The sequence below is a fragment of the Carassius gibelio genome, chromosome B20 (genome assembly GCF_023724105.1).
Source record: "Carassius gibelio isolate Cgi1373 ecotype wild population from Czech Republic chromosome B20, carGib1.2-hapl.c, whole genome shotgun sequence".
In the NCBI taxonomy this organism is placed as follows: domain Eukaryota; kingdom Metazoa; phylum Chordata; class Actinopteri; order Cypriniformes; family Cyprinidae; genus Carassius; species Carassius gibelio.
Window position 1 is genome coordinate 7,279,582 of NC_068415.1, and position 20,118 is coordinate 7,299,699.

The 20,118-nt window shown below is 37.4% G+C and overlaps 1 protein-coding gene across 3 annotated transcripts in view; it reads left to right on the plus strand.

Annotated features, from left to right (window-relative positions):
- Nucleotides 1-11,709, plus strand: part of itpkb (inositol-trisphosphate 3-kinase B) — a 33,396-nt gene extending 21,687 nt beyond the window's left edge. For all 3 annotated transcript variants that reach the window (XM_052586216.1, XM_052586215.1, XM_052586217.1), the window contains exons 3-8: nucleotides 1,951-2,050; nucleotides 2,213-2,426; nucleotides 3,701-3,905; nucleotides 6,383-6,484; nucleotides 7,559-7,630; nucleotides 8,248-11,709. In XM_052586216.1, coding sequence (XP_052442176.1) covers nucleotides 1,951-2,050; nucleotides 2,213-2,426; nucleotides 3,701-3,905; nucleotides 6,383-6,484; nucleotides 7,559-7,630; nucleotides 8,248-8,466 — 912 coding nt within the window. In that variant the 3' untranslated portion in view covers nucleotides 8,467-11,709. The remainder of the gene's footprint in view (nucleotides 1-1,950; nucleotides 2,051-2,212; nucleotides 2,427-3,700; nucleotides 3,906-6,382; nucleotides 6,485-7,558; nucleotides 7,631-8,247) is intronic.
- Nucleotides 11,710-20,118: the final 8,409 nt, after the last annotated feature.

Here is a 20,118-nt window from a genome sequence, read left to right on the forward strand (position 1 = left end):
TCATTTAAACACCCCCCCCACATGTCTACGTCACGATTGTGGGAAGATTTGCATAACGCTGCCCAAATGTTCATGCACAGAAAGAAGGTGTACCTTTTATTCTCGCTGTTGCAACTGGTGCCGTGTCGTGGAGACACTGCATGTTTCATTGTGAAAGGAAATACATCAACTTTGTGCTGTGGATGTCACCGTGGACGACGTCACCGTGGACGAAGCAGAGTCCAGTTTGGGGTCGTCACATGTTTTTGCCGCAAGCCACCGTCCACTCCTTCGTCGAATCCACCTGCCGTTCCTCAGTCGCCACAGGCCGGGTATAAGTCATTATAATGAGTAATTATGTCCCAACTGGATGCAACAAATGCCTCATTGTTAATGGGTTTTATTGTTTTTGTCCTGTCGTGCCGGTTTTCTGACTGGGACACACCATAGCAGTATGGTGAGGGGTGTAATATTTCCATCACACGCTTGAGGCATTCAGCCAATCACAATAAGCTTTGTAAAAAACTGCATTTCAGAAGGCGGGGCATAGAGGAGAAACAATAATGTACAGTATGTGGAAAATAATGTGTTTTTTTAACCATAAACCGCATAAACACATTTCATTACACCAAATACACAATGTGCTTTTTAGCAACATATGACCCCTTTAAAGCGCCATGCATTTTGATTGGACGTACATTTCTTGATCCTACGCAATATATAAATACAGAAAAATACATTTAGACCAAATAACTTAATGATCGCTATAGGGATGTGAAGAGACTTAAAACCAGCATAACAAAAACTGTTTCTTTAGACAATCACGTATTGCACCTTTAAATGTGTTTTAGAACCTTCAGTACTTTCATGACTGAATCTGACAATTTATTATTGTTTAATCAAAATGCATGACAAAGGGTCACTCGCCAGATTTTGAATACACTTTGTGGCTTGTGTTTGTTGGCTGGACGAGTTCTAGATTTGGAAGGTGTTGATTTGTGGTTATAGTGTGCCCGGGGATGAACCGCTCTTACTGGGAAAGCTGGCTCAAAATGCACGGGGTATGGGGGGTTAGGGGGGAGAGAGGCTTTCCTGGTAATCCAAGGAAACCCCCCCATCTATCACTGAGAGCACAGTAAAGAATTTGTTTACCATGCCAACATGGGAGAGCCAAAGAAATCTCGCTCAAGGACATTTAGTGAAGTGGAATAACAGAGTAATGGTTGAACAGAGCAGCTCCTCTCAAACTGGAAAACAGCCTGTTTTCTGCAGGCTGTCAGGATGTCCAGATAGAGCAAGAACATTTTGAGATGGTTCCAGGTGAAATGGTTCACCTTGGCAGGAAGACAAGCTTAAACACTGCCCAGATTTCCTATTCATTTGCAGGTTTTATGTGCAGTAGTGAATCTGAATGTATGTTTGTACATTAAGTGCTTCACATAAAGCACTTTACTGTGCTGTGTAAACGATGATATCAGCACTGACTGCTTGTAGGAGCGCCAGTAAACGTATGGAAATACATGCAAAAGACCTGTTTGTTTATTCTCCCGCATATTGTGTGCTGGTCTGGGTTTTGTTGTAGGAAAATGAACCCCACCTGCCAAATCGCCTTATATAAGTAATTACTCATCTCCCTCCAGGCATGTTTTTTTTTTTCAATATAGCATTGACAAGAAGTGAAATATTATTAGAATTGATCAATTTTAATGTATTTTAAAATAATTTAGTAATTCAAAAAAAAGTGATTCATTCCTGTGATGCAAGTTGAAAAGCTTTTGTAATATTATAAATGATCATTCAATGTAGCCTTGCATATATAATTATTTTTGTCTTGTAATATGATGAATAAATTACATTATAAGGTCATAAAAACTGAAATGCTGTTTAAACTACACTGCTGTAGCTTTATAGCACTTAAATTTCATTTAATTTAATTGGGAATTTATCTGGCTTACTTTTGTCATTGAACAGCATAAATCATGGAAGAAGATCAAGAACATGGTGCACTGGTCACCATTTGTAATGTCCTTCAAGAAGAAGTACCCTTGGATCCAGTTAGCTGGCCATGCAGGTAAGCATCAAAAATGGAGGAGTACATTGCATAACTTTTCATGCAACTTTTCAGTGTTAATTGCATTTAATCTAGATGGGAAAAAAAACAATAGTAGAAAGTTAGTTTATGCTAATGCCCACATTTTAACACCCTAGTGCTATGCTATTTGTCTCTCTGCAGGCAACTTCAAGGCAGGAGCCAATGGTCGTATCCTAAAGAAACACTGTGAGTGTGAGCAGCAATGTCTCGATAGGCTGATGAGAGACGTGCTAAAGCCCTACGTTCCTGCTTACCACGGAGATGTAGAGAAGGATGGAGAGAGGTACAATCAGATGGAGGACTTGCTGGCAGACTTTGACCTACCCTGTGTCATGGACTGCAAGATGGGCATCAGGTCAGTTGCTGCACTGTCTCATTTGACCTTTTACTTTATAAAACTAGAAAAGAGCCAAGCCACCACCTTAGCTATGACCCAGAGACCACCTAAAACACCCTAAAGATGACCCAGAGCAGCCTAGAAACCATACAGCAGGATTCTGCAAACTGTAAGGTACGATAAGACCCTAAAACACTCATGATACCTCAGCAAACATCTAGTAACAACCTAAAACAACTTAGCAACTACCTTAACACACCTTAACACACCAACACATTAGTAACCACTTATTAAGGCTCTATATCCTTGTACTGTATATCCTTATAACTTCAGTTTTAACTTCAACTTAAAAAATTATAATGCAAAAAACTAAAACTTAACCTAGAAATGAAAATAAAATATGTTTAAGTACTAAAGTTACTCAAATGAAAACTGGAGTACAGTAATTAAAGGTAAATAGAAATATGACCCACCCAAAAAAAAAGAGAGAAAAACCTAAGAAAATATAGAAAAGCATACCTTTTTTTTTTTTTTACAAACTAAATGTAATGTGGAAACTGACAATATGAAAATGAAAACTATAAAATAATGAATAAATACTATAATTGTATATAAATAATACTACAATAAAACGGGTGCTTAGTTAATAAAATATAGAAGATAATCAGACCAGAAATCCCCCTCCTTGCTATGACAGAATCTTCATCTTTTCTTATCTTACACTTATGCAACAGCATGTCCACTCTGTTACTTTAAAATGAATAGTTCCTTTGACCCATTATTTGTACAGATGTTATACATTCCAAGCACCACAGAACATGAAGCAGGACCTCCCTCCCCAGAGACTCAGCAGAGGAGCTGCTCTGTGTCCTCTAATCTGCCGAAAGATAGCTGTGCTTTGCTGGTGCAGGGAGACCTTGATACACATCACTCATCACTTTTTCCCCCCACTCTCACTCTCTGTTGTTTCTGAGACGGCTCTTGTTTGCTGTTGCAAGCCTGACCGAATCACAGTCGTGGACATGAACAAATATAGTGATAACCAGATGGTCAGGATATTAACAGAACCTCCGCTGGCCTGTCCAAACAAAACAATGCATTGCTTTTAGATTCAGCACGCTTTTCAGTGTTTTCCAAGACAAATCAAGATAAATATTTAGCTTGCATGCCTTTTTCATGCTGATAAGATAAACTGCATTTTACTGTACACTGCAAATTTCAACAGAATATAATTGATGATGCAACAAGTTAAGTGAGAGAAACTGAGCCATTTGGTCATTTTTCTCCTGCAGGACGTATCTAGAAGAGGAGCTGACGAAAGCCAGGAAGAAGCCTAGCTTGAGAGCCGACATGTACCAAAAGATGATCGAGGTGGACCCCAATGCACCCACGGCACAGGAGCACGAACAGAAAGCAGTCACTAAGCCACGCTACATGCAGTGGAGGGAAACCATCAGCTCCACCGCCACGCTGGGCTTCCGGATCGAGGGAATCAAGGTGAGACGTTCATTCATTTCACAATTTCTTTTGAAATCTGTGTTCACCACAAATGAGGTGAAATTGCGAAAAAGAGAAAACTTCAACATCCTTATTTGAATGGTGTTTTTTTCAACTGGATTTCTCAACTACACACTATTTTTATGGTCGCATTTAACTGAAAGTTTGAAATAAATCATGCTTGAGATTTTAGGTTTTACTTATTCATTTGAAGTATTTGGTTTTTAAGGAATATTCCAGGTTTAAATCAATAATATTGATTGCCAAAAGATTACTTATGATCTCAATTTATTAAAAAATATAAATAAGGGTTATAGTTTATTAATTGCCATCATAATGAAATACCATAAACCCTAGAATGACTGAAAAATTATGATTATGAACTCAAATAATAACAAAAACAAGAAATGTATGTAGTTTGCTATATAGCATTATATTCACAGGAAATAGGCAGAACAATAAAGCACCATAGAACAACTATAAAAATTATGATATATAATATGATATCAAATAATAGCCATGCTTTCACAAATGTGACCCTGGACAACAAAAACTGTCACAGTTGCACGGGTATATTTGTAGCAATAGCCACTTGATTTTTTTAGCTGATTTTTTTAAGTGCCAAAATTCATTAAGATATTAAGTAAAAATCATGTTCCATGAAGATATTAATATAATATCAAAACTTGATTTTGGATTAGTAATATGCATTGCTAAGATATTTATTTGGACAACCTTAAGGTGATTTTCTCAATATTTGGATTTTTTTTGCACCCTCAGATTCCAGGTTTTTAAATAGTTGTATCCCGGGCCAAATATTTTCCTATCCTAACAAACCATACATCAATGGAAAGTTTATTTATTCAGATGTACAAAAAATGTAGCCTTATGATAAATAACAGACAAGCTTTCACACAACAATTAATATAAGAATTAATATACATTATAAAATTACAATTAATGCGTTTTATAAAATTGCAAGCTTCACATTTCTGCTTTTAAATCTTAAAAAAATGCATTATGCCTTGCAGTACCTTGATTTTTGCAATTTTTAAAAGCGAGCTGAAATTATATTTTGTGAGAGTGAACATTATGCCACGACAAATGCTGTTGATTGAGCTTAACTTGAACCATGAGTTGATGAAAGGGTTCTTGGAAGCACAGTGCTGTTTGTATCTGGGGAATCACGGCAGCCTTCAACCTTCACAATTAGATCCCTGAATTCAGACTGAGGTGAAAGGACAGGATTGGACTTTTTCAAGAGGTCGATTGTGTCTGAATGTTCCTGTCATACACACGGCCTGTTTGTGGCACGTCCTTTGAGCTCAACATCAGTCAGTGACAGGCCGCAGCTCTCACAACATGATTTCAGTTCTGTAATTCCGGCCTACCGCACGCAGCCCTAAATACACCCTCATGGAAAATGTCAAAAAGACTTAAGGGAAGCTTGAAAACCTTCAGGTAATTAAGCCAAACCAGGCAGCCATGATTCCATTTACACACGGAAGAGGAGATTAGAAAGCTTGTGTTTGGTCTCTGTCATGATTTTCCAAAATAAATCTTTGTTAACAAGAGCTCTGCAGATGTCCTGCATGAATAGAGAAAGACTGCTTCTTCTTTTGCACTTTCCATCAGCACAAATGCCCCAGGTTCCCCTCTCTTTCTCTTTTTTTCGCAGATGGGGGATGCCCTGGGCGGCTCTAAATAAAATATTTTCTGAATAATAGGTAGACTTGTATTATGTCTGTGGCTGCTGTTTGTTTTATTATGTCTATGCCTGTTGTGACTATTGTCTTAACCCACAGTCCATCAGTATTATGTTGCCTCTGAGATGTTTACTAAAGCACGCATCACTGTTACTATTGCTTGTCCTTGGGGGGTTTTCAACAAATATTTAAATCGTTTTATTATATTAATATAAAAGAATTAAACAAGTCTTTGCAACCACCCTAAACACCCTATAAACAACCTAGAAAACAGGAACACCTTAGCAACCGCATTACATTAACCTACAGTAGTAATCACCCAAACACAACATAGAATACCTTAGCAACTACCAAAAACACCCTAGTAACCAGCAAGAACACAACAACCCAGAATACCCTAGAAACGGCCCAGAACACCCTAGTGACCACACTAAATTATAAATAAATTATTGTTATTGGGTAAATAATATGTAATCCATAAACAAGTAACTGTAGTCTGATAAGTTTTAAAATGTATTTTAATCTAATTATAAATCCTTAATTGTTGGAATCTGATTACGTAATCTAGATAACATGTAATCAATTACTATACAGATATAAACAAAAAATCCGGAGGCCAAAAAAAAAAAAGAAACTTTATTTCTGAAAATGACAAAATCTGAGAAAATTGTGAGATAAAAAGTCACAATTAGCTGTTTATTTTTTATTCAGTGACGGAAAGGGTCTCCATAATCACAATTAATCAATTCTTCTTCCCTTTCCCTTCTACAGAAAGAGGATGGAACAGTAAACAGGGACTTTAAAAAGACTAAGACCCGAGAACAAGTGACCGAAGCCTTCCAAGACTTTGTCAAAGGAAACGAAAACATCCTGGTAAGCCGGTGCTCGTGTTTGTGCTTTAGGGCCTACTGTCGATTATAAAAGTCTCCCGTGGCACACGGAGGGGAAGCGAGTAACAGGTGGAGCTACACTCTTTCATTAACCCCCCAGGGTGGTTTGTGAAACTAAGGGTTTCCTTTGTGTGGTGCAGCCCCTTCAGGGTTATATTGTTTGAAAGCAGCGAAAGCTCACCTGCTGGCTGGGAAACCACTCTTCCAGTTGCACACAAACTTAATTATATTACAGAGAAATACACACATGCAAATACAAAAAGCGCTTTGCATAATGCTGTGCTTGACACATGACTGTCATGTGTATTCTTGTGACATTAAAGTACTGTAAATGTAATCCTAACAGGTTTAAATATTAATAAGATGTTTGCACCTAGTACAAAGAAATGATATTCATGGCAGGATTCCCATGTTGTAACAGGGGTGTTTCCTTTAAAGTTCAGCCTCATAGACAAACAGTTCCAAAGAACCTTGGCTCCTCATGGAGCATTTATTTAACCCCATGTTTGTCCACGGTATGTCCTGGAACTTGATGTGCATCCTGATCCTCTGTGATTAGTTTGACAAATGTGCTGTAGATTTTACAGAGGAACCTGCTTTTATTTCCACACTAAATGTATAATCAGCAGCCGCCCATTTAAATGCTGAAAAATGTTTACATTCTTGTAACAGTAGTTTTAATCATTTAAAATATAACAAAATTTAGTATGATCACTTTTTCATTATATTTTTGAATAAGTACAGGTCAAAATATGTAAGTTGCTTCATTTTTTCATAAATTATACATGTTACACTAAGTGACAGTAGAATTTTTTTTTATTCATATTTTGACATTTTGTTTTCACAAACGTTATTTGAAATATTAAAGTAACACTTGCATTACATATACATGTATATTCACTTTGCCTTATTTTCTCATTATATATATATATATATACACACACACACACACACATGCAGCCAATATTATTCTGCATAAATACAGTACTTGTGACACTACAATTGTGGTGATTTGTATATTTTTATAGTCACTTACACTTTGTTTCTTTTCCCTCAGCATTCCTATCTGAACCGACTAATAGAGGTCAAGGACACTTTGGAAATTTCACCGTTTTTCAAAACACACGAGGTAAACAGTCACACTTTTCTTTATCATCTTAAAACACATTAGCTATACTTACTGTTAGACCATGAAGGAATTAGTAAATGTCACCTTTTACCCACCCATGTGATGATAGCACGTGAAAATGTGGAAAAATAATACACTTTAGCATCTATGCAAAGACCGGCTGTGAAGTAATTATCTGATTATTCTGGATGCCCGAAGCCAGAATAGCAACTTGGTTGTATGCAAAGAGTTACACAACCTCTTTTAATGGACTTTAAAGACAAATATTCTAGGGACACTTAAAGCATCGTCAGTGTCATAACTTTGTTTTGATACAAGGAGGTAGAACAGGCTATGCAAACACAGAGCTTAATTTATTCACATTAATAGATAACAAAAACAAACTGTATGCTGGAAAAACAGTGCACAGTTATATCTGTTTAATAAGTGAGCGCATGTTTGCTGCACAAACATTATGGAAACAGGATCTTTGTGTCTATTGTGTCATGTTTACACATGTGTTTGTGGTGAACCATTTCAAGTCTTGTAAAGATGCAACACGCAAGGAATGGACTCTGACACTTACCGCATTTCCGTGTTGACCGCGTGTCCCAACTCTTCCCATCTCTCGTGTTCAGGTGATTGGCAGTTCTCTACTCTTCGTCCATGACAAACGGGAGCAGGCAAAAGTGTGGATGATAGACTTCGGGAAGACCACTCCATTGCCGGAGGGGCAGGAGCTGAGCCACAGGGCCACCTGGGTGGAGGGTAACAGAGAAGACGGCTACCTCTACGGCCTAGACCACCTCATAGACATTATTTCCAATATGCTAACTCCTAAACCTCCACTAGAGTAAGAGGATTCCATCTTCTCTCCCTCCTGCACTACAGTTCAAGACCTCGCTGGGTTCCCCTAAAGCAATCCTAACCGATCGTCCCATCTAAACAAAACTATAAAACTTCAAACATAAATGCCAATGCGCAATGTCCTTTAAAAAAAAAGAGTGTGTATGTTTGTAAACTTGTAGATGCTGTACATATAGTGTAAATGCCAGTGTTTTAGTTCAGAACATGTGTGAATAGGATTTTTGCAGCTAGCGCTTTAACAGGCAGGTGAATCTTAAAGCCACACTCCCTTAATGTGCGTTCTTTTCAACATGCTAGTGTTACGGAAAAGTGTAAAGCCCTTACAGCTATGTTTTACTCTGTGATTTTGTTTTTAGATGCTGCTTTTTTTATTTTAAACCTAGAGATCATTTTTCTTTGAAACAAAAATCTAAATTTGGAAACTTATAACAATCAGATCGACCACTAGATGTTTGAAATCTTTATATTTGCAGGAATCTAACAACATTGGTTGTTTTTATAGTTTTTTACCCTGTTAACAATGTAAGTAGTGTTAAAATACATCATTTATACTTAGTGCCGTTAATAGAACAAAATTTTCCATTTGGTGGATGGTCTTATGTTGTGCTTTATATTTAAATTCTTCATATTGACATTCCTCAAATTCAATTTCCATTTTTGTGCATAAGTAGGGCTGGGTATCAACACAGATTTTCCAATTGATTATAATTCACAAATTCTCGATTCAATTCGGACTTCATTTTTATGTAATACGATTCCGATTTATTTCAGTATACAGCATTTTGCTTATACTGTCTATTCTCTCTCTGCTAATAATGTCAGAAAATATATTCAGGGGAGTGTTTTTGACTCATTTAAACTAGTAATTCATCTTTTGAGCTACACTAGGCATGCCACGTGTTTTTGATTCACTAGAAAGAAACAAGTAATTTTGGGAATCAAGCTTAAAGTTGAACTAAAAAATTGTTTTTTAGATGTTCTACTTAAACAAGATTCTGTTTCGCTCCTGCTAACAAGCACCCACGCTATGTGTTTTTGCCAAGTCACTAAGATACACTAATAAGATTAATATTCAGGAATAAGAAAGATGACTCCTGCCATCTTTCTGATTGGCTCTCAATTGTTTTTATCATTCATCAATTGGAAAAAAGTAGTTTTGAATGTTATTCTAAGGACATTGTTCCTCTATCATTATTATTTTGCAGTTGACTCTGCTATTCTTTTACATTTTACATTTCTTTTACATTTTCCTTGATGGGATTTTAGTCATAGAACACAGTGCCATCTGTAGGATGGGAAGTGCGGTGCAATATTAAGAATTGAAATTGGAACCATTCAAATAAAGATCAGGATTAATTGGAAAATCTAAGTTTTAACTCAGCCCTATGCCCAACCAGCCTAAAATAATAACTGAGTGCCAAGGTTTTTCTCAGGAAGTGGCTCCCATTCAAAAAGACTTTAAATCTGTCATTACCAGCTTGTATGTTTTCAAGTTCCCACAGTCTCGACTAATTTTTGTCTTCGTAAAAAAACGTAAGAGCTGCAAACACCAACCTTGAAATGGCTAAAGTGACTTAAAATAACTCTTCTACGAGGTAAAATACCATGTTTTACAAACACGCTGTCACCTTAACTTGCATCTGTCGACCAAAAATTTCAACCATTCCACGCAAGTTCAAACAATGTGAAAAGTCACGAGAGCCTTAAGTAATGTTGTTCTTCCTTTGAAAAGTGCCTGAAAGCGCCGCTCGATGCAGTGCCTCCGAAAGCTGACTCGCTACCCTTCAGAGCGCATTATGTTGGAGAGAGGTGATTGTTGTTTGCATGACTATTTGCCATGCAAATGAACCATCTCGGCATACCCCCAAACAATGAGATAATCCTCCAAGCAAAATATCGCTGGAGATAAAAACTAATTTGTTGGTCAGTATGGAAACCATGCGCTGCCAACAGCATAAACGCAATCAGTGATTAATAGTTGTTGATTTAGCCCTGGGACAGGAACACCTAGGGCAGACCTACACGTCGGGACGTCAACACGACGCACTCCAGTCACAGTGAAGGCAGAGGGGTTATCGAGAGGCCTACAACCAAATGTCACCACATGTTTTTACCCATAATTTATTTATGGCGAGATTTCGCTGTTGCTAAATGACCTTTTATGAATGCAAAAGGAACAGAGAGGACAAAAGGTTAACGGGTGCTGTGGAAACATTTCTCAAATCCCTGTCCCACAGCCACAGTTCCCTAAACATGCTTAAAATGGGTAGGAAAAAATGAAATGGGTCAATTCATAGCTGCTGTAAGTGATTTTTAATAGGCATAGGACACACAAACTATTCTCGCTACCTGACTATGGGAGAAATAATACTTTTCTTCTGGTTCTGTAATCAGCCACAAACTTGCTGCTTTTTAGCCAAGAGAGAGAAAAATATCTAATTAGGCCTATATGAAAAAATGACAGCCCTAAAAATGTGACGCATATAAAAACACATAATACAATGAAACACTTGCTAGGACAAATAACACTTCTCTCTACTCGCTAAAAATGGCTGTTTGTTAGACAAGAGAGAGGAAAGTATCACTTTTATTTTTAACACATGGCTACTTTCAAGAAACATTCTTCTTGCCATAATAATGGTGTAGTAACGACATCTACCACAAGATGTGTCACTGTGCCTGATAATGAAAGAAAAAGGAGACTTGTTTGGAAACCAAAAATATTTTTGCTTTTAGAGGCGTAAATACAATTGCTTACAGCAGCTTTAATTAGGTCTAAGAGGTTTCGGGTTTATTTATTCTCCCCAAAATTAAATGTTTCCAAAGTAAATCTTAAAGCCAGATGTACTTTCTCCCTACACGAGCTTAAAATGGAAGTAGGGCTTCCCCTGCTGTTTATGGTGCTGTATTACAGAGAACAAACAAAACTGACCAAGTCCTTGCCCTCAATGTTTTTTTACATTTCATGCCATATTTGTGAGAGATGAAAACTGTGGGAATTTCTTGTGGTGTCATACGCATACTTATATTTATATTTTGTTACATTTTGCACAAGAACACTAAATGTAGCTACTTAGTTTTTTCTTCTCTTGTTTGTTTGGCTTGACCTCCCATATCTCGGTGATATAGCGGTTCACTGTAATGTAAGCTAAGCTCATTGCTGTGTAAAAATGTTTTGCAAATGTCTTCAGAGTGTACTCTGTCTCTTTAAGAAAATAAATCTCTGAAACCAGTGACATTGACCCTGTTGCATTATGTAATGTCAAGGCCTTGCTGCACAAGGAGCATTTACACTGCTCAACCCTGCTGTATGTTTGCAATCTTAATGCAGCAATGAATTATTATTCTTGCTTGTACAATTTTACCAGATCAATTTAAAAAAAATACACATGGTTTGGTTTTTACTTATGGATGTTTGTATAACTGCCGATTTTACAGATTAATTCATTACAGATTAAGAAAATAATAAATGTAGCCTTTCACAAATTTTAAAGTTAATACTATTTTTTCATATTTAACATTGTGTTTACAAAATGTTAGTTTTTATACTTGCACAGCGATTAGAAGACTTACAGGTTGCTCACGTGACATCCACGTCATCAAGCTCAGTTTGAGTCTGTGCAGTACGGCCGACCCCCAGGAAGTAAGTGCTTCTAATTGACTTCACTTGTCTCCGTTGAATCCAATGGGGTTGCTGTGTCCATTTCTTTTACTGTCTATGTTTACAACACTGCAGTGATGCTGCTGACATACGACTTTGGCCGCACCAGAAAACACATCAGCAGCGTCGTGAACCCACTCACAACAGACCCAGAAGAGAAGACAATGCAGAATAAAGTCGTATTTTTTGTTATTTTTAGACCAAAATGTATTTTCGATGCTTCAACAAATTCTAACTGACCCTCTGATGTCACATGGACTACTTTGAAGATGTTTTTATTACCTTTCTGGACATGGACAGTATACCGTACATACATTTTCAACGGAGGTACACAAAGCTCTCGGACTAAATCTAAAATATATTAAACATCCCATTTTGCACGCTTTTTTGAAGCTTTGATTTACAGTGTGTAATATAACATGTGTTCATGTTTCGCATGTTAAAAAAAAACAGTATTTTTCACACAATTCACCTATCTGTATACCGCTGTTTTCACTGTCATAATAACGAGCTGATGACTTCCTTGTTCTATAAAGTCCCTCCTTCAGAAATAAGTAAGGAGTTCTGATTGTGCCAGCGGTTCCTGTGTTGTGATTCGACAGCAGCTGAGCGCAAGCTGCCCTCCTGTGCTGGAGATGTACTTATAATCACAGGAGCGTTTTTACTGACGAGATGAAAATCGCATTCGTTTTTTTGCACAGCCCTAACATCTAATTCCCAAAGCTAAACAGCGTTGCCCTTAGTGTAATAAGTTACAGAAACTGTTAAACGCACAAACTTAAAGGGGGAGTGAAATGCTCATTTTCACTCAATATCCTGTTAATCTTGAGTACCTATAGAGTAGTACTGCATCCTTCATAACTCCAAAAAGTCTAGTTTTATTATATTCATAAGAGAAAGATAGTCTGTACCGATTTTTCCCGGAAAAACACAACCGACTGGAGGCGTGACGTGTGGGCGGAGCTAAAGAATCACAAGCGCGAGTAGGCTTTTGCGTTGAGAGCGTTTGGAAGCTGTGACATTACCTTGAGGAAAAAAACATCATCCAAAACAAACCGTGGCTAACAGTCAGATTCAGCCGTTTATTTATGATCCAGAATTAGATCCCGAGGCTGAAACTGAACGAGAGCAGCAGCAGCAACGACTCGCACCGTCGTCAAACTGGGCTTTGTTTGCAAAACAAGCATCTTCGAAATGCAGGGAACAAACACTTGCACAACTCCGTTGATGCTCTGTAAAAAATAAACTCCATCCACTGTTCCCTTAATGCTGTTTTTTCTTTGGTAATCTGTGCAGGGTTGTCTTGCCCAGGCAACCAAAAACACACTCCTTTTGTGACATTTCACGATGCTCTCGCTCTGATCAGTGAATGTCTGTTGTGCTCTCAGTGCTCTGCTCTACGGGAGCGCGCGCTCTTCTGGCAGACGCGCCCTTAGCACCCATATAAGGAATTCCGCTCCATCTAACGTCACACAGAGCCATACTCGAAAAAAACTTTCCGAAACTTGTGACAAACCGGAAGGATAATTTTTGGAACAGAAATACTCCTATAAACGTACAACTTAATTTTTGAAACTTTGTCCATGTTTAGCATGGGAATCCAACTCTTTAACAGTGTAAAAAACTCAGTATGCATGAAAAAGCATTTCACCCCCCCTTTAAATAATAAAATACACTTACTGGTTGTGGTCCATAAACAACGCCTTCTCCAGACAAAGAGGGAACTGCTCCATCTTTCAAGAATAATCTTTGTGCGAATCCGGCATTAAACTGATTGAGATTGAGGAAGTTGTCCTAAGCAAGCTGTCCTCAGCAAAATGTGCTGCACATAGTTTTACATGTTGATTATAATTTTCTGGAACCGAGCTAAACATAAATTGTAACCATTAGTCTCCAAGCACAGCGTTCCTGGGAAGGCCAAACAAAGATGATTGGACTCTGAGATGAAAATAACAGTGTTTCGACCACATGGCAACACACACAAACGCAGCACTTCCTCTTTCTCCGTCGGAGCGCAACAAGACCATGCCCCCTTTTTGTGAATTCATTGGGCGGAGGTTAGTCAAAAAACAGTTTTAGTGACATCATTACTGCAGGAACTAGAGGGATGTGGTCCAAACGGGTTGTTTTTTTGTAGCCGAATTCTGTTAAATAAAATATCTCGCTTGGCATTGAACTTTGAGCTTTAGAATTGTACAGATATTATTTATACTCTAACAACAACATTACACACTAACTAAAGTTTAAAACATGGGATCACGAAGAAGGGGACCTTTAAACTGTGTCCTGAAAATGAACTGAGGGTGAGACATAATTTTAATATTTGGGTGAACTAACCTTTAAAGCAAGTTCTGTTCTTTCAAAGCGAATAGTTGCCACCTAATGTCTCTCTTGTTTAATGCACTGACAAAGTCTAATGACAACAAACTGTTAGAAGAAAGGGATCATTGGGGTTCTATATAGAACCATAGGGTTCTTTACTCAACTCCAAAGAACCTTTTATGCTAAAAAGGTTCTGTAATGACAAGAAAGAACTCTTTTGGCACAAAGGGGTTCGTATCTTGAATTTTGTGATCATTCACATGCATTCATAAATGCATTTGAATACACCGAAAAAAGCAGTGAAAGAACGCACACATTAGCCTAGATGCATGCACTTTTTAGGCACGATATGATTCGTTTTTTGAATATACTTGATACTGTTAAAAGGCACATCATTAAAACAAAAAATACGAGTTCACATTTCACACTTAAACAAGCGTGGAAAACGTAATTATAACTAGCTACTAAATTAGTTAAAAATGCCTATCCATATACAGCTATGATTTGCAAACCCCAAACTGACTCAAATGATTCGCGAACCAGCTACGAACTCCCGAACTGACTCAAATGATTCGCGATCCCGCTCCAACTCCCAAACTGGAGTCAAATGACTCAAATGATTCACGATCCCGCTACGAACTCCCGAACTGCTTCAAATGATTTGCGATCCCCAAACTGACTCAAGTGATTCACGATCCCGCTACGAACTTCCGAACTTATTCAAATGATTCGCGATCCCCAAATTGACTCAAATGATTCGCGATCCCGCTACGAACTCCCGAGCTGATTCAAATGATTCGCGATCTCCAAATTGACTCAAATGATTCGCGATCCCGCTCCGAACTCCCGAACTGACTCAAATGATTCGCGATCCCGCTACGAACTCCCGAACTGCTTCAAATGATTTGCGATACCCAAACTGACTCAAGTGATTCGCGATCCCGCTACGAACTCCCGAACTTATTCAAATGATTCGCGATCCCCAAACTGACTCAAATGATTCGCGATCACGCTACGAACTCCCGAGCTGATTCATCTCCAAATTGACTCAAATGATTCGCGATCCAGTTCCGAACTCCCGAACTGACTCAAATGATTCGCAATCCCCTACGAACTCCCGAACTGACTCAAATAATTCGCGAACCCGCTACGAACTCCCGAACTGACTCAAATGATTTGCGATCCCAATACACATAACGCTATAAAAGTGTGCACATCGAGAGAAATAAACAGCATATGTTTATGTTAACAACTTCTTTAACTTGAACAAACGCTGCTAATACACATACATTTGTTAATAAAGTAAATAAAACGAAAACATGAATGTTTTAATGCTACTGAATAAAAATAAACGATTTACTCGAAAGTCTCTGCTCATCATGACAGGACCTGGATCAGTGAGCTGCGTCTCGGGCCGATGACGTCACTTCCATGGAGGCATGTTTTACACGCCCCCGTCCATTGACTTCGCCCCCACGTCAAAACAGTGCCACAAAGAGAGACGTGAAGAAAAGTGAAGCGCAAAGGAAATATGCTATCGCAAGCTCAAACTAGACTGACACGCAAAATAAAAGCAGCGTTGCAAATAAATTAATAGATATGACCATGGAAAATATGTATTGCAAAATCATTGCTTTCACGCTGTTTCATTTGTTTTGCAATTCTTAATTTTTGTTTGCAAAAATCAAATGTATTTTCCTCAATATCTACTTTAAATAAACATTTTTTACATTTTTTTTGTTTTTATTGTTTTTGTTTTAAACAAGGTAAATCTTTCTGATTTATTAAAATAATAAGTCACATATGGATTTTTTTCTGGGCTAAGCCCCGGATCTCCACTCACCCTAGAACCACCCCTGGTCTAATAACCTTATCCATTTTTTTTTTCCAAAATTACTTCCTCTTGACATTGAGACACTGAAAACAGTCAGTAATTCAGACCAGCAGTCTGTACAGTGGTTACATATTTTTGGCATCCATCTATCCTGAACTGATGAGATGTAGGCTATTAGCCTATGGTGCAGCAGAGGGTGAACAAATAAAACTATTTTTATCTGACGGTATAAATAGTGGAGATTAAGAAGCTTAACTTTTATTTTCTGCTCGCAAATAAACTGGACTTCCTTATTTAGTCATAATCGGACTGAGTCACACCGTTGGCAATAAGCCTCAGAAATATTAGCCTGAGGAGCAGGGAGCTTGGAGTGAGGCCATATTCAAGAGTCAGGAAGCCAACCACCCACCAGCCTCACACACAACTATACTAATGAAAATTCAAAAATGTATGACGCCCTTGACCCAGAGAGATATTCTACCCACAAAACACTTTCATTAGAAAGCACAGTGCTAAAAAATATGTATATATATATATTCAGTCATACAAGTCACAGAGCAGCTGCTCAGAGAAATGTGCAAAGCTCAGGAGAGACAGAGATTTTGGCAAATCTTAATTCTAAATTCAGAAAGAGTATCGATTCCCTGTCTGAAAGAACTAAATACTGATAAGGTTTAACTTGCATTAACTAGCATTTAATCTTTAGATCAAATTTGCATTCATCTTGCATCTAATCATGATGACTAATACACAGAAAATGAGGCAAATCAAAAAAGAGATTTAATTGATTTTACATCTTGGACTAATCAATCGAATGTGAAACACAAACACACACGCACACACACACACACACACGCACACACACACACACACACACACACACACACACACACACACACACACACACACACACACACACAGGCTTTACTAATAATATTCAAATTAATTTAAAATAAAATATTTGTCTATAGGCTCATCTGACAAATTATTATACAGATGCATTATAATAGGCTATAAGTGAAAATAGCCCAATACTCATGAGATAACAATCAGTTTGGGCCACAGACGAATGCTTATTCAAGTTACATGTCATCCTCTGTTAACTTCTCTATCATCTAGCTATTTGTTTGTCTTACCAGTATCTTATTCAGTGTTGTTGTTTTCTTGAGACTGAGACTAAGTTTAGCAGTCAATCAAAGGGATCATTTTTTTTCACAACAATCCAAGGCCATGTTGAGTATTGGTACCATTCTGAATCCCGGCAGTTACCATTTGAGGCGATAGATGGCGCCATACAGTTATTTGAATTTACTTTGAAAGGAAAAAACAGCGCTGGATCGCGGAGTTTCCTCAAAGACTATTGATTTCCTGGACGAGCGGAGATTTTCGCTGAATACGGCGATTGACCAATCAGAAGCAATTATTCCAGCGGGTCTTAAGCAGCCTAAGTATTATCCTAATTTATTATATAGCATACTGTGTGATATATTAAAACAAAATCATATTTTTGTCAAAAAAGTGTTACATTTGGATGTTTTATTTAACCAACAGTGTATTTATATTTTAAGTAGGCCTATATTTAAGTGTAGTCGTGTTTAAAAATACTATAATGTATATTTATATTAGTTTATTTTCCTCTATGGAGCTGTGTAATGTTTGCTTACATTTGTGATCTCATAGCAGATACAGACATCAGTGGGAATTGCATCTGCTGTATTCTTCTGCAGCCAAGACAGTCTGGTGGGAATAAAAGACAGATTTCACGTTTTGACGTCCGGCATGATGTCATCTGTTTTGATTTCACAAACCTAACATCATGAGCAAATACCGATCTAGATGCGAAATAGGGAACTACATAAACAGCAATTGATAACAGGAACAACAGTGTACATAAACAGTGTACATAAACAGCAATTTCTAAATTTTGGCATTTCAATTTTTGTTTTGCCGACTTGCGTGGTAGCCTACTTAGAGATTGATCAAAATTAGGCTAATTATTAGCATATGTGCGGGTGCATTCTGCGTGAGGATAGGAAGAAACTAGATGGAAAGTTCACTATTATTTATTATTGTATAAAATAATATGAATTGTTATGCATTATATAATATTATCACAGCTGTTTTGAGTTTTTCTTTTCTTTTTGTTATTAAGTGGGCAAATGTAGAATGAATTAACCCAAGTGCACCATCTGCTGGCTCTTCAAGGAATAACCTTTTTCTTTCAACAATAGAGGTACAACAATATAACACAATAGGTTCATTAAACATGCAAAATTGTTTATAATTGTGAGCAAATATGAATGCATTAGGCACACGGTGGCTTTCAGACTAGTTGTAACAATGGCACAAAAATTTGTTCTTTTTAGCTTATGTTGCACTGTAATGTTGAATTGAATGACAGTCCAATAGGAGCAGAAAGTAGTTAATTCAAATGTCGTGACATTGTCTGGCAATGAGAAATGTTTAAATGTTAAAACTTTTTTTTATAGCAATGAAAAATGTTGAGAAAGGGTAACTGAGCAGTGACATATTCAGTCCCATTTGTTTGGGTGATGCAGGATGTCTACTACATGAGGAGCATGACATCTATGACATAAATGAGCCTAGTCTTAGTGCAGCTGATTGCTCAATCAGGCTTGACACCTTTTTTGGCCCCACAGTGGTTTTCTCGGAACAGTGGATGTGGACAGGGAGTGACTAAAGATGTCCATATAGATAGAGGCCAGTCGTGCAGCATATGTTCTCGGTGTACATTAGCTTAAACCTCAGAATCTCTCTATTTACCCATCTCTCCTCAGCTGTAAACCCGCTCTCAGTATGGTTCACAAGAGTGTTCATGGTACAGAACAGTTTGTTTGGCATGTAGATCATGAAAGTGTTTGGTTTTACAAGCACGGCTGTACACATAACATTAAATTGTTTACTGAAACTATTCACGGTGCCTTTGGTTGGTTTTATCACGAGAGACGAGAAAAAGCAGTGAGACTAGAGGAATGCAGGGAAAAAGCCTATGATGAACTGCACGAGGAACAGCCTTATTTGGAGGCAAACGATTATGCTTTGGAAACAGAGACAGAGATAACCCTAGAGCCAGAAACACTAAAAGAGGTAGGAAGAGATTTTAGGGGCACAGGTTTTATGTGCTGTTATCTAAAGTGCTCTACTGCACAAAGGGAAAACGACATATTTTATCAAAATCCAAATTGGATATCTTGCCATACAAAAATATTACTTCATAAATATAAAATAAATAAATAATTCACAATATGACTGTTTACTGTATTTTTGATCAAGTACATGCAGTTCTATGTTCCTAAAACCCAATGCAAAGAAGGAATTAAACCAGCCAAAACAAATAGTGGGAAAAATCATTAAAGCTTGTTTGTTCTGATCCCTCACACTTTTCAGTAACACGGTTTACTAAATTTTTTACCAAAATTTCATGATTCTTGACTGATCTAACTTGATGTAAAATAGCTAAAACTAAAACTTAAAAAATAAAAAAAACTAATAATAAAAATGACAGAAACACAACAAAATTAATAAAAATTATAGAAAAATAGAAACAATGAAAAAAATATGAATAAAAACTATAGTACTCAATGATACTAAAATAACACTGCTGTCAAGCCGAGCTACATAATAATTAAAACATTATATAAATAAAAAAATTAAGAATCCACACTCCTATTTAGCAGGATTTTGAGTATCGCAAAATTGCTGAAAACAAACGCTGCTTTGAGTTTTGATCATGCCGACAGATGAGTAGCTTTTGGATGTGTGCATTTCTTAGTTTGTAATTAGAAAACAAAACAAGACACCGTG